The 15,991-nt window shown below is 36.1% G+C and overlaps 1 protein-coding gene across 1 annotated transcript; it reads right to left on the bottom strand.

Annotated features, from left to right (window-relative positions):
* Positions 1-7,893: 7,893 nt before the first annotated feature.
* On the bottom strand, positions 7,894-15,845 carry FAM177B (family with sequence similarity 177 member B). The gene is made up of 5 exons (XM_039341664.1): positions 15,483-15,845; positions 13,901-14,056; positions 12,852-12,918; positions 12,423-12,520; positions 7,894-8,509 (listed from the first exon to the last, which is right to left on the bottom strand). The coding sequence occupies exons 1-5, from the start codon at positions 15,510-15,512 to the stop codon at positions 8,312-8,314; spliced, it is 549 nt and encodes a 182-aa protein (XP_039197598.1). The 5' UTR covers positions 15,513-15,845; the 3' UTR covers positions 7,894-8,311.
* Between the last annotated feature and the right edge of the window lie 146 nt (positions 15,846-15,991).

Here is a 15,991-nt window from a genome sequence, read left to right as displayed (position 1 = left end):
TAGCTCAACCGAAAGTAAGAGGGGGACACGGACTCGTCAATATTCCACAGCTATTTCTAGGTCTCCTAAAAATAAACCAGTCACATCCAAGAAACATAGTGTTATCTTTATCCCTGTTTTTCTACCATTCATTGAAGAAGATGAATTTTGTTTTCCCGACCTCTTCATTGTCTTTCTTTCCTCCACCCCCGCCCTTCCAGAGATAATGGCATCTCCTAGAATGCTGTTTCATGTTTGCGGAAGGGCTTCACTTTCAGTCGGCTTCCGCTGGGTGGCGATAGTGTGCAGTACTGAAGCTGTAGTTGCGCGGGAGGGAGGCTGGACGGGGAAGCCTATGGTTAGAAATTACCAGGCGCTGATGGGCGATAAGGAAAGGTACAAGTTTAGGTAGGGCTACAGAAATCTGGAAAATTGCCAGACTGTAGCAAACAAATACAGAGAACTTTTCTGTTGCGATTTAGTGATCGTCGGGTGGTTGCATCCCAGATCGAGATAGTCCTTCCTTTGGCATACAGAACTTTTAAAAATGGGCTGTATTGTGGATTGAGTGTTAAGCAGACAGTATGGGCTGCGTTATCAAAAAGCCACGTCATAATTGATTTAACCGGAATTTAATCAATTGATTTCACTCAATGATTCCAGTTTTCTGGATCTTCATGACACCCTGAACCAAAGACGACCCACAGGTTTTGCTAGACTAAACTATGCTAGACTAAATGTATGGTAATTTGTGGTTCAGATGGGAATCACAGATCATGTATGTTAAATGCTTCAATGACTATAGCAAACACAGTGGTTAATTCTGAGAATATATTATATGCTAGATTATAACAATCTGGGCAATATAGCACACAGTATATTGTTCTCCAGATGTTACAGTAATGAATTCCAGCTCTCATTAGCCTCCATCCCACCAATACTAAGGATGATGACATTTACAATCCAACCATTTCTGTGGGGAAAATTACATGTTCTGCTCCAAGCTCAGATTTCTTTTGCTAGAAAAAGAAAGTGTATATTTACCAAATTATGTTAACAGTATCTTACTATCACATGACTTTTCTATGTAAACATTTTTTTCAGATGTACCTTATGTAGTAGTCAGTGATTCTACTTTAGTGGATTCCTAAATGCAGTAGCATTTTTTCAGGTTTGCATGGAAACCTGAAAAAAGAAGTTTCAATGAGTAGCAGAGTTCTCTGCCCACACAAGGTCAGAACAATCTCTTCAAAGAGTACACAACCCTGAAAATTATTTGCCTTTATATTCATTTTTTCTAAATAACAGCTTATTATTCTAAGCTAATAATATGGATGTAAAGGATTGTGTTGTCCAGGAGCAAGAAATTAATTGTTCACTCTTTGTAGTTAAGACTTCTTCTATCAATTGAAATGGTTTGTGTTCAGGTATGATAGGAATTATATCTAACATCTGGTGGAACATACGTTTTCCATATGTATTGTAAACCTACCATGCAGAATTTGAGTTAAGACTTCATCAGATAAAAATAACTGGGGAGAAAAACCATGTTTGAGGGGAAAAGCCTTACTGGGCAGGCATTAGCCATTTAAAGGTAAAATAAATTATGGATAAGCTTATATTTTCTTAAGGTCTTATATTTTGGTTTCAGTATTGTTCAGAAATCTAGGACACAAATTAAGTAACAATTTCTAACAGATTCATCAGAATTACTGCAAAGCCTGTGTGAAATAACTTTGTAGAATTTCAACAGGTAAACAGCACAAGTGAAGTATTTAGAAGCAGAAGAAATAACAGGAGTAAGTTTGTGCAAATAGCACCTCAGCAATAAATATGGCAAATACAGTAGGGGAAAGTGAGTTTCTCACAATATTTATATTATAAAATATTTGTAATGGAGAAAAAGACTTACCTTGAACAACAGGAGGAACCACAACCAAGACAATGGCTAGATAAAAGAAATCTGAGCTCAGAGCAGAACATGTAATTTGAGAAACATTTCAAACATAGCCCTCCTTAATTCTCATGAAGATAGTAGAAAGGAGTGGGGGGGAGGCTAAAGTAATATTTAATAAAAATAATATTGGCTTGTGTGTCTTTGGTTTCCAAAGTCCTCTAACTTGGAGGACTGACATCACCAAACTATTGAGTTTATAACTATACGCCAATGTACCTTTCACTGTACAGTGAACTGTGTACAAAACATCTTAACAATGCTGTTAATATATTTTTAAAATTTGGTAAGCTGTTGATATGCTAGTAGAACTGTAATATTAGCTTTTATTTTAACTTGTTGGGAGGTTAAGCTATCACAGAGCTAATATAAAGCAGAACTTTGAAAAGATTATTGGCAGTTCCCTCCCTTTCATCCAGGACATAGCATATAAGCGTTGCTTGAGCAGGGTCTGCAAGATTGTCTAGGACTCTACCCATCCTCTTCACGACCTGTTTTCTTTGTTACCTTCTGGGAGGAGGCTTCGTGGTATCCAAAGCAGAACATCCAGATTCAGTCACAGTTTTGTTCCATACAGTATTAACCTTGTGAATTCTAAAGCTTCCTCCTTCCATTATGTATTCAAGATGTTACTTATATGTAAGGCTGTGGATCTATACATATGTTGTATATAGTATGTTTAAATGTATGTTATGTATGTGTACACTTTGAGAGCAAACAACTAAATTTCATTTTTAATGTGTGCCATTGTGCCCACAATAAAGGTTGTCTGTCTGTCTGTCTGTCTGTCTATCTATCTATCTATCTATCATCTATCTAATATTTTATTATCAAAAGATTCTGGCTGGATGAAATATGCTATTAAGATTTGACCATTAGGCAGTTTATAAACTTCTAAAATATATTTGGTCTATTTTCATTCATTTTTATCTCTTTGAGTCCCCTGGGTATGTGCATAGAGGAGGAATGTAAGGAAAGTAGTGCTAGATCAGCCCAAGGGCTATTTTTAACAGTGTTGTGTTTCCAACATAGCAGTCAGGTGATGATGGGAAGCCCATCAGCAGAACACATTCACAACAACTTTCTCACTCACACTTACCTGATATTGAGACTTGCTATCTCTGATATTGAAGTAATAACCATAATGTTTGCTAGCTAATGATCAATAATCAGTCTTATATTCCATTAATATTCAGTCTCCTTTTAAAATTATCCAAGTTTTGGTCGTTGCTATAGGGCGGGAGAACAAGTTCCACAAATTGTGTACTACATGAAGACATACTTTTCCCTGTCTTGAATCTCCACTATTCATCTTATTTGATCTGTCTGTCTAGATTGGGGGGGGGCTTCCTCCCTCATTGTTCCATGTGCATTCCTCCTGAAGCTGCCTGTCAGTGAAAAATGACCATTGCAAAGAGAAGTGTATTGTTCTTTTACATTTAAGAGGGAGGAGGGACAAGATTCAATTATCTGTTGAAAAGAAAGTTGGAAGTCATTTATATACTTCTTAAATATAGTTTTGGATTTTTCCCTCTTTTCTTGCACTTTTTATTTCCTTTTTATTTCCTTTTCTTTTGCTTTGTCTTTTGTTTTATGAAAAACGTTCTTAATAATTAAAAGAAGTGTACAAATTTTTGGTTAAGGTTACATGATAGTTCTCTGATTTTATTAAGTTGACCCCACAATCCAGTATTTTGCAGGAAAATATTCTTTGTAGCTGCTTATTGAATGCCAGGTATAGTTTTATATAGCTAGCAAGTCTTTTCTTGTTTATATTTCAGCCCCAAATTTCATAAGCTTCCCTCATGGAACTGTTGCTCATTTGCCTTTTTATATGCTTTTTTCCTGCACCTTATCCAGCTCTTGTATTTATTTTAAAATGCAATGACCAGATCTTGATGCAGTATTCTAAATACGACCAGCAATAATTCAGTTAAGGGTATTACAAAAATGGTAGATCCTTTCTTAATAATTGCCTATATGGCTTTTGTATTTTTGTGGAATGTGGAATGAAACTTCAGTGATGCTACTATCAGTCTGTAAACTAACATTCAAGTATGCATGTTGGTATCTGTAAAGGTATGTGGGAATGATTTTGGGAGACAGATGAAGAGCCCCAGCTTAGATAATAGCCTGATAAATGAAATCTGAGTCCAAAGGAGGGATTTGGGTGGAAAAAGCATTTCAGAAGGGACCCATCCCTAGTTTTCAGGAAAGTAAAACTAAGAGAGGCAAGAGATACAGTATTTTCAGATTTGCAAATTTCTCTTACTGTAACCTTACAGTAAAGGTAGTGTTAATACTCATGGTTGGTGATTCTTGTCTAGACTACCGGTACCTCGAAGGGCTGACAATAATCTGAGTAGGGAAGATCATTACTGATGTGTACTACATTTACAAGATACAAAATTGAAGCAGATTAAAGACAAGGCTAGTTTGACAGGTTATGTGCTTGAATATAAGGCAGCTTTCTAAGCCACACCTGGTCCCTACCCCTTTATACACATGGAACTGACTTTTGACCAAGGCAGTCTGATGTCTGTCTATCTTGGAACTTGCAATGAACCTGTAAAACACATTGGCTTCTTCTATTCAACTTAGCAGGGATGTTTTCTGATACATGTAAAGAGCAATGACTCACAAAAACAGAGCTTGCTCTTTGGAAAATATTTAAGAATGTTATTGTTTGATGTTATTAAAATGGCTAATTTATATTATTTTATAAAAGTAAAAAGTTGAGGTTTGAAGTTGATACCCTATTGCATCAAAGGAAGTCGGAAGTCAATGCCTTTTTTTCTCCCCCCCCCCCTTATTTCACTTCTCTACTCCCTTTTCCCTTCCCAATCTTTTCTACTATTTACTTTTGTATTTCCATTGTATCGTATATTGTAAACTAATAAAACTTTGAGTAAAAAAAGGAAAATATTTCAGAATGTGTATTTAAAATATATTTTCTGCTTGATTGATCAGAGACAACCATTTAGCCATTTACATTTTACACACAATTAGTCTAATATATTCATTCAACCCTTAAATCTAAGCTTTATTCTGTACATAACATTAGAAAAATGATTTTGCTGAAACGAGAATAACCAGTTCAGTTAATTGTCTTCGTTTTGTTACCTTTTCAGAAATAAATCTCATTGCATTTATTAGGATTTACAGGTGCTTGGCATTAGTGCAGCCTCTTTTTTTTTTTTGTGGCACCTGTAGATTTCTCCAACTACATGTGTGAATTTTGGTGACATGTTTACTAAAAGTTAGTGATTTGTATAATTTGCAAATTAATTTGCAAATTTTAAAAACAAAAACAGTCCTGACAGTTATTCCCCAGTTATCCCCATCTACTTTATATCTTCATCCACCATTACCACTCCACCTGCTGTTGGCGACTAGTCTAGATCTATTCCACTCTTTTTGGCTGTCAGACATGCTTCCTTCCTTGTACAAAATAATTGCTATTACTTTCTAAGCTCAAGGAGATCTTCCCCAGAGGATGAAACCATCTTGAATGATCTTCCATTGAGAAGCATTGCTGATAACAATGTCTCAATGTGGGTATCTTTCCCTGAGCTACTGAACGTCACATTGGAGCTACTGTTAGAGTTTCTGAAGTTTGGATAACTTCAGCCTCCATGCTGTAAGGAAGGGGACTAGTGTAGCTCATGTATTTGTGGCCTGCATGACAGTTATTGGACTAGTACTAGTTGAAAGCAACTGCGGGACCAAATCTATTGAGAGGAAACATGCTGTGTGCTTTTAACACAGGACAAAAAGAAGAAATGAGCCATTTTCAGGTTGAATTGTATGCCAGAGGTCCCCAACGTTTGCAGCTTGGTGGCTTGGCTGGGGGGGGAGGGGAACTGGGCCCTATGAGTGGTGGGCCAGGACGTGTGCCTGCGCAGCTCCACTCATACAAGAGAGAAGCTTTGAGGCACCACTCACAAAGTGGGAATGCACGTGCGCCAGCCTGCCACTCATGCAGCCCGCTTGCAAATAGACCATGGCCCGGTAGTGGGCCATGGCCCACAGGTTGGGGACTCCTGTTGTACGCCATCCAAGTTTGCAAACATTTTGGAATAAGTGAAAATGGCATTAGTGAGAACTAAGCACCTTGTTATAAAAATACCAAAATATTCCATTCACTCAATAGCATTCTCCTTTAGGACCAAGCAAAATGTCTCAGGCCTACTGAAAGTGTTCTTAATTCTTCAGAATTCTTTATTAGCTAAGTGTGGTAACATTCACAGAATTAGAATAGTACTCAAAAGTCCAGTTGTTCCTACACATTAAGGATTTCCATTGTAGAGTAAGACTCAGTCATGAGGATAACAGAGCAAATAGGCTAGTCTTCCCCTCCCCAAAGTGAAACTGCATCAAGTTTCTCCTAGGATTCTAAAACAATGGGGGGGGGGGAGCCTGAATCCTTTGAATCCCCAAAAGCTTGCTGGCTGGGGAATTCTGAGACTTGAAGTCCAAACATCTTAAAGTTGCCACTGTGCTTATTCTATCAAATATGCAGAGCATCCTATCAAAAGTATTGCCCAAGTCATGTTTTAGAGATTTGCCCCGCCATATATCAGCTGTATCTGCCTTTGCTTTTTATCATGCCTGTGCGCCAGAAGTTGGAGCTTGTTATTTAGTGCCATCTTGAGGCGAAAGATATAATCATTGCTTTAAATTTGATGGACAATGCCTTTAAGAACTTTTCCACAAATATCCAGTAATGCTGTTATTTGAATGCTTTTCTTTATTTCTGCATATCTTTAGAGACTTTCAGAACCTTTAATTTTTTGTTGATAAAAGTCTAATCTAGCCTGCCTCATCTTGGTTGTCTATTGATACACTGGACAACCAAGTCTGTAATTCCAAGACAGGATGTCTGTTTTAGCTGGGCATAATAAAAGTTAAAAGTCCAACAGATCTAAAGGTTACTAGATTGAAAACAGTTGCTCTAATCTGTAGCTGTAAAAAGAACAAAACTGGGACAGGGAGCTGCGGATTGCAAATAAAACTGCATCTCTTCCCCATCCCAGTGTGTCTTTGAAGGCCCCCTCTGTCCAGAGAGGAAGAGGGCTCACCCGTCAACCACCAGTGTGGTCCAGCCAACCTTACCTCACCAGCATGGATCTGAGTCACTCTCTCATCCTTCCTTTGCTGCCTGCTGCCATTAAGAGATTTCAAATTTCAACCTCTGTTCCAAAGCAGCCAATCACCACTCCCCCGTTGGACTTTGCCACCAACTAATTGGGTGCAGTAGTAGAGTGGGAATGATTTCCACCTTCCTGCCAGTTTTCTCATTGATTTTGCTTGTGGGAAGTTGGCAGGGAGCATCAGAAATCACTTCTCCATAAGGCACTTCTCTGGCCATCATAAATTGTCGCACGCATGCCCTCTCTAAGATCCCATGACTGCATTTTTGGGCTCATGGCAACTAGTTCACATTTGCAGCTGGTTGCAGTGTTCCTCAGTCATGTGATAGTAATTTGTGATTTTTTTTGTCAGTTTTTGGCAAAAAGTACCCAATCAGAAGAATGAATTTGGACATGCCTGCATGGTTTACTTAACATCTTGAAAACAGTCATAAAATCATAAAGTGTGGGTTCCTTGATTTATGACAGTCATGAGTTATAACTAAAATTCCAGTCCCAGTTGCAGCCATAAGTTGAGGACTGCCTATAAATAAATTCTGGAATGCATGAAGCTCACACAGAATCCACTTTGCCCATTGGAATGTGAGCAGAGCCTAGATCACAATTCCTTTTGTTTGAGAACAAAATGCTTTAGGACCAGCAGTTGGGAAAATCTTTTGGGGAATCTTGCCAATCATTACTGGAGTTTTCAATAAACATTAGTTCCTTTTATTATTTATTTGGTGTATTGCCCATCTTAGCCTAGAGATGCCCATGAAAGATGTATATTAATAATGATGAAGATGTAATGATTGAACTATTACAACCTAAATCAAATGCAGTTTAATTCATAAACAGACCATTAAAGTTAAGGTGTTTCACTGTTTGATTGTTATATTAGTATTAGCTTATACTATAGAGCCTCCTATGGTATTTTTTCTTGATTTCCCCCAAAAGATTGGTTTATATATTATTTATTTAAACAATTTATATTTCTACTCAGCCCATAACATAACTCTGAGTAATAAAACGAAAAACAAAATTTAACCAAGTACAATCCAGAAACAATAACAGTAGTAATGTTGATGTATACGGTAGTGTAGTGTAAAACAGTCCATTTTAATCCATACAGATCAAATAATTCACCAAGAGAACTGATTTAACCTCTCAATACATGTACCTGAGGATTAGATATTTTGATCCAGCCAAAAGTAACAATGCACATTTTATATCCCATAATTTTGATTTATTTTAGATTTTGCAGCCCACTTTCTTCAAGTTCATTTACATTTGCAACAGTGTCTTTCTGAGGAAGGAAAGGAATGTTGTTGCAATTAATAGACCCATATCTTAGCTGCTTCATTTCTAGGTGGTACTTTTCATTTGATGTGGTTGTCTCCTTCATTTCTGACATCTCCTCACCATCTTCATCACTTTCATTTTTCTGAAACAGCCCAGATAATAAATTATGCATTGTAAAAACAAAATATATTCTAGAAAGTCTTGATGGAGGAAGGCAAAAATGACTTATAACCACAGGTTTCCCATTACTTTTCTTTTCAGATATATTTTTAATAGGATGCTTTTGTAGAATTTATATTATGTGTTTTATTAGACAATGCTGATTTAAAATGAAACTGTATATGCTTTTGATTCATGCATAGATAACTAAATCAATCCATAGTCTAATTAATATGGAAAGACTTGAACTTAGTGGAATAGGATGGACAATGCACTCAAAAAAGTATAAGCACCGAGATTGTTCCTTCAAAATGAAGCATACAGAATGCCTTAATAATACTGTATGAGCATTATAGAAAGAACACACCTTTTTTGGTATGTCTGCATTAGTGTTCTCCATCAAAGGTCTACTTTTCATAAGTCACCTTAATTATATGATTTTTTTTTCCCCTGACCATGGCTATTCTATGGGGGTTGATCTAATGGGTGTGTTGGGGGGGTGGAATGATCTTCTATTAGATTATTAGAATTAATATAGAAGCTCTTTAAAAAAAAAAAAATAGAACAATCAATGTCGGTTATCCCACTTGGTACAATAGGATGGATTTTCCCGCTATCTGCCATCTGTGGAAAAAGGGCCATTGTTATTGCCTGATTGTACAAATACTTCTGGGTTTTATTATTAACATAGCCAAAGTTTCTATGTTATGATATACAAGGATCCACGTTCACTGTTTTTTTTTAAAGCCAGGTTTTACTTTACTCTTCCTAAATTTCATAGTCTAAGCTAACTGCATTTGTGGCATATGGTTCTAGCTATCACATGATCAGATTTTAAGTAGCTCCAATAAAATACCAGCTTTATGGAGCAAACAGGTTTCTCAACATGATCAGTTAAGCAGTAATTTTGCTCTGAATTCTTTGAAAGTTATTAAAGGAAAAGTTGTTTCACAAGGTACAGTGTAGTTTACAAGGATCAACATTCTGGGCCATGAATCATGATTATGCAGTACTTTGCAAAATACCAGATTACTAATGATTACTTAAAGGAATAAATATTTGAATGCATTTTTTAAAGATAAGCCATTTTTTCTACTTGCTTCTTCCTTCCCGATCTTTTCAGGGCCATGGAATTTCCAAACAATTATAAAAAAACAATAAAAAAAATCAGGTGCACTAGGGAGCTTCCCAATCATAAGGAAAAATGTCTGCAAGCACACTGATGCCAATGGTCAGCATTTGGGAGGACCTGGGCATAAATACTGCATGAAGCACTTAAAATCTGCAGTGATTCTCTTATAATTCTAGAATTTAAACTCAGATTTGAATTCAGTGATTGTTGAGTAGTTTAAGGACAACAGGAAGCATATATTACACAGTTTTATTAATATCAGGCTTTTTTTCCCTTGAAAACTGGATGGGAAACTGTTAATCCAAGAATGAGAATATAATAGCTTTCACATTTATTAGATGGGAAATAGGATAACAAGAATTCTAGCAAATCTATTTTTAAAATGAAACTATATTATCATTTAGGGCAAAACCCCTCGTTTATTTTCTCTGCTTTTTCTAGTCAGACAGCTAGAATGATCCTTCCCTCCCACTCTGTTGAGAGAGGGCTGTCCAGTTTTAACATAGATGGCCTCTTTGACCCCTCTTTCAAATTAGTGATCCCCTCTGTCCAGAATATGGACAGTTTAAACCCAAGAATACATTAAGGCAGAAGCTTGTCCACTCCAAGAATAGAACATCCAGACACAAACTGAGCAATGTGATATATGCCGTGAGACCTATACAGATCTGTACATTGGGGAAACAAAACAGTCACTCCACAAATGCATGGCACAGCACAGGAGAACAAACCCATCAGGACAAGATTCAGCAGTCCATCTGCATCTGAAAGTCAAAGGTCACTCTTTTGAAGACAACAAAGTCTTCAAAAGGCAAACTGTTTTTGTAATTATTGGTGGGAACATAAAAGTCAGATCATGAAAAGTAACTGTCCACTTAAGACTTGGGCAGGCACAACTTAAGATTCTGTGTCCAGTTCTAGGTACTGCAGTGAAAATGGAATATTTTCAAATTTCAGTGAGTTCAGAGGAGAGCTATCAAGTTAGTGACAGGACTGGATACTATGAGGAATGAATATTTAATATGAAAAAGAGAAAATTGAACGGGAGTATGATAGTTATGTTCAGACAATTAACAGTGTTATCTACACTACAGGAGGAACTTAAACTTTTCCAGTGATCCAGAGTGCTTAACCCAAACCAATGGGCTAAAGTTGAAGGAACATCAACATTAGGAGGAATTTTTTGTGGGAAGTGCAACAGGTTCCCTCAGGAAATGGTATGTCTTCAAACTGAGGTGGATAGTTATCTATCCAAAATGTTTCAGCAACAGGTGGATAGGCAAGATGATCGGCTCTTTATGAACATGTAAAGCCTAGCAACCATCATTTTTAATGGAACACGAAGCCTACAAAGTTCCATAAGAAAACAAAATAAACTCATATCAGTTTGATATGATATTAGCCAGTTTGGTCTAGTGCTTAAGGCACCAGGTTAGAAACCAGGAAACTGTAAATTCTAGTCCTGCCTTAGACATAAAAAACTGGTTGGGTGATTTAGGGTCAGTCACGCTCTGTCAGCTCAACTCATCTCACAGGGTTGTTGTTGTGGCAAAATAGGAGGAAGAAGGGCTATTAGGTATATTCACATCTTGAGTTGTTTATACATAAAAAACCTTGGGATATAAATAAAATAAGTAAATGTCTAACTTTTCTATACCCCCCCCCAAAAGCCTTGGAAAACTGCATTTTATAATTGTGACAAGCATTAGATGGTATTTAGTAAGGAGGGAGCAAATTACCCCAAATTGGGTAGAAGTGATTTTTTCTTCAAATAATGACCTACAAACCCATTATTAAATTACAATAGGGACATTTAAATTTGACTTAAATTGTTTTATCTGGACTTCCTGATAAAGCATTTTGGGTAATGAAGGAAAAACCTTGGGAAGCGTTGTATTAAGGAGTTGGAATTTTCCCAATATAAGAAATGAGGTGGCTCATTTTCTTCTACTACTTGTTATTCCACTTCCCATAATTCTACTTTCTTTTTTTTGGGGGGGGGGGATACTACTAGGCTGAGAGAAATTCATCAGCTATACTTCTCATCAGCACTTGAATTTGGTTTTTCATTTTTTAAAGAAACGAGACACATTTGTTTTTAATATGTAATTCAGAGATAAGGCACTTTGGACCCATCCTGATGTTCCAATAATAGATGCAAAATTGTTGAGCTTATGGAATTTGGTGTAAAATATATGAGAGGGCAGTTGATTGTCTACAATGATGCAGTTTGTTTTTCATTTTTAAATAGTAGACTGGTATCATATATAAACAGATACAGTATATAGAATACCTTTAGGATTTTTTAAAACAAGGCTACTGACTCATAATTTGGGGAAATGCCCAACATAAAAATGTTAAAAGGTTACTGGCAACATTTGCACAAAGCAAAAGCAATTCAGCATATTTCTGCACATTTGTTATAGGGCCTAGTATCACTTTCATAAGACTTATTTTACTATGAAGCAAAATTCATATACACCATTCAGATTACATATGATATTAAAGTAGTAACAGACAGCATTTAACATTGAGGCAATGCTTGGAGTTTATTTTTATCTCAAGCATTAATATTATTTAGGTGGGTCAGCCTCTTAATAGAGCTAAAATTAATATTCATTACATCATCCCTTCTGTTTCATTCCAGGATTTTGGGAGCCCCAATACTTCATATTTTGGGTGTAATACAACTTAAAATTTAATCCCCAAATCTTGGTGGTCAACAAATTGCTTCATGCCCTCACATTGCATTTGTTATATTTACCTTATTTTGTGTCCTGTAGTATTCATCCACTGCATACTGATATTTAGAGTCATTGAGTCCAAGGAATGTGACAAATTTCCCACCAAGAAATTCACAAGCTGTTAAGGATATTGGGGAAAAAAGTAATTTGAACAAGTCATAGATTTTTGTGTGTGCAGATATGCAAATGTGTATGGGTATAATCAGAGCATCTAGTAGTAGACAGTGGCCAGTATTAATCCACAAATTCTTTCCTATCACATGCAGTTTAATTCTGGTTGTTGGAAGAAGAAAATAAATTCTATGGCTGGGGCACAAATCCATTATTAATTTCTTTATAAAGGTGTAAGAACATAGGTTTTCTCAGGAATTGCTGATGATGTACTAAAAATTCTTATCTTACCAGCCTACCACTTACACTTAAACCCACTCCCCCAACAATATACTTACCAAAAAATGCTGTGGCTACAATTTGATGTACCCAACTTCGTAGGTAATTACCCCAAGAGAGATTGGCCTGTGAATAAAGCCAGAGGTCTGTTGGTAACAATACAGAGACTCATCCATAGCTGCTACAAAGCAATCATACTGTGAGGATGCATTTCAGAGCAAGATCATAGGTTTCAATTGCAAAAAGAGAAAGAGGAGGTTATTGCTGTATCAAAACTACAATCAAGTGGTCACTTTTGCTGAAATTTCATTCTTACATTATATAAAGAAAAGCATCACTTTTCTGAAAAAAATCCTGAAAAAAAAGTAATAGGGCAATTCCTTCCCCTCCTCTCATCCTACCAACATTATTTCTCTAGCTTATCTTCCCTTTTTGTTCTTTTTCACGAATAAACAATAGCCTCCTTGTGCCCATGAAATAGAATGTCTATAAAATAGTAGAGCTTCTAATAAAAGGTAAGCGGGACCAAAACAAAACATTCAGGCTATGAATTAATATTTAATATTACATGAGTAAAATATATCACCTTTATCAGCAGCCAAGAAATCCAGCAGGAAGACATAAAGATTTTTGCAGACAATATACTTTGGTATACAGTTTTTTTTCCACACATTTGAAAACACATACATCATTTATCATCTAGTGAGGACTTAGAAACGATATGTGAAAGGTCCACAAGCTGATTCTAAAATATTTCTGAAGTTCATCTCATTTACTTCATTAAAAATTCTTAGCATTTGTGTTATTGGGGTTGGTCTGCTCCTTTCTTTTCTTTCTTTCCTTTCTAAAAAATACATAAAAAACTAACTTCTTCAAATGACAGTAACAAATACCAGATTACAGGAAAAGCTTATTTTCTAGGTGATTGCTGCTGAAATGATCAGCAATTGTGTTGCTGTTGATTTTCAGTGATAAAAAAGAGGAGGATCCATAGTTGTACTAATATCCCAGCAGCCATACAAATAGTTACTACTACTACTACTACTACTACTACTACTACTACTACTACTACTACTAATCACCATCATCATCATCAACAACAACTCACAGTGTCAAGTAATGGCTTCTGATTGCTTTCCACAACATCTTCTTCTGAACTGCATTCTTCCATTGTTTCACCATTTGCAAAATAAATGATCTTTCCAGGAGATTTATTTTCCTTTTCAGTATTATCTCCCAGTTCCTTTGTGTCATTCACTTCCTCCTGTTCATCAAAAGGAAAATCAACTCAGGCAAAACAATTTTAGGAAAAGATGAAAACTCTGATTTTTAATTTCATCTTCTAAAAATAGAATAAAAACATAATATTTGTAGCTCAGGGTTGAACTTGGGGTCCTTGTGGCTCTTTGATCTTGATTATTTTCCTGCAGATGTTTCATTACCAAACTAGGTAACATCATCAGTGATGTTATCCTATCTCCTAGTTAGGTAATGAAACGTCTTCCAAAAAGAAAAGAAAAAGAAAAGCAACCAAGCTCAGAGACCACCAAGGACCTCACAGAATAAAAACAGACGTGTTCAACTTTGAAAATTTCATTTGAAGGCTTCTAAAAGTAAACCAAAATCTCTGAAGCAAGTGAGGAAAGTCTGATCTAAATTTTGTAAATATTGGGTTGAGAACATTTGAGCCACAAGAAAAGGAAATACATCAACAAATTTGGTGAGAAATAAGAAAGAAATTGGCATGAACAAAATATACGCTTTATTATATCATAAATCCCAATTTCTTCATGCTGTTTTCCCTCATTCTTTTAGGGTGTGTTTATATGTGTTGTTCCTGGAGATACGTTTTATGTGTATTCATTTGTTCTTTCAGTCCTCTGACAAAGAGATACTCCTTTGAAATAAGTTAGAACCTTTGGTACAATAATATCATCAACCATTATGACCCTTAGAAGATGAAACTACCCATTTTAATGTGAGCCAAAAATCAGATTTACTATTTTGGCATTGATTTGTTATATTATGTACAATAATGCTTGAAAATAAGGAGGGGTAGCTATATGTACTTTTACTTTTCATTCCAGATGAGCTGGTAAATCAACACACAGACATAAAACTTCCATTGCTCTCTCATTTCTCACCCACCCACCCCCCAAAAATCAAGAGTAAATTTTGTTCTTTGCACAATGTTGAAAAAGCTTATGCCAAGGATTATTAAGATACTCATAAGCCAAATAGTGTCCTTATGATTAATATGTGCTTATTTGTTGCTACCCATCATGATATGACCCATACACAGTACACAGAAACAGTCCTAAGCATTCCAGTTAACTTTCCTTATGACTGAAGGCCAAAGGAAACAAGAGAAAATGAAGCATGCTTGATTCTTCATCTCTAAATCCATCCTTCAGCTATATTCAGCTTGTTTCAAAACAATGGTTAATTATTAGCAGTGAATTTTCAATTCCATTAAGAAGGAAGATTGCACATCAGCACACATTTTAATAATTTTATGCATTTTTGTTTGTATAATAACAGGTTTCCCCAAACTACAAATGTATTCTTCAGCATTATCTTTCAAGTCATTGTTGCAACAAAGATTGTAAAGTCTTTGAAAAACACAAAGAATTTCCTCCTCTATCGACTTTAAAGCAATCAAGATTCAAAAGAGCAGAACAAGAACTCACCTTTAGAGTTTTTTGGGTATTGTCCATCATGGAAATAATATCTGATTAAAATAATGCTGAGATAGAAGATGTGTAACACATCACTCGGTATCCATGCAGAAAATTTTTGGGAAAAAAGAACATTTCAAAGGAGGCCAGCTGAAAAAAAAGCAGTATAGTAGACCAGGCTATCCCTTTGTCAACAAGGGTTGGCCAAGTTTGAAATGTGGGCTGGACTTTCTCCTCTTCCGTAATTTAATTACCAAATCTAAATATTTATAGTGATAACTAGAAAGCCAAAGGAATGTAAAATGAGACTTTAGAGAATGACTACACATATGATTACAATCAATACATTCCCATTTTGGGGAGCTATCTTCAGCACCTTCTTTTCTGAGATCCATTTCCCCCCCCCCCCCAGCCCCACTGCCACAGCCTTTTTAAGTCAAATGCTTTTGTGGTTTAGAAGTTCCGGGAGTACAATTCTTTTCCAACAGATCTAATCAGCCACAAACAAATACCGCACCTAT

This window comes from Crotalus tigris, unplaced genomic scaffold, assembly GCF_016545835.1.
Source record: "Crotalus tigris isolate CLP2741 ecotype Arizona unplaced genomic scaffold, ASM1654583v1 scf7180000017771.5222438, whole genome shotgun sequence".
NCBI lineage: Eukaryota > Metazoa > Chordata > Lepidosauria > Squamata > Viperidae > Crotalus > Crotalus tigris.
This window is presented reverse-complemented; position numbering and strand designations above follow the sequence as displayed.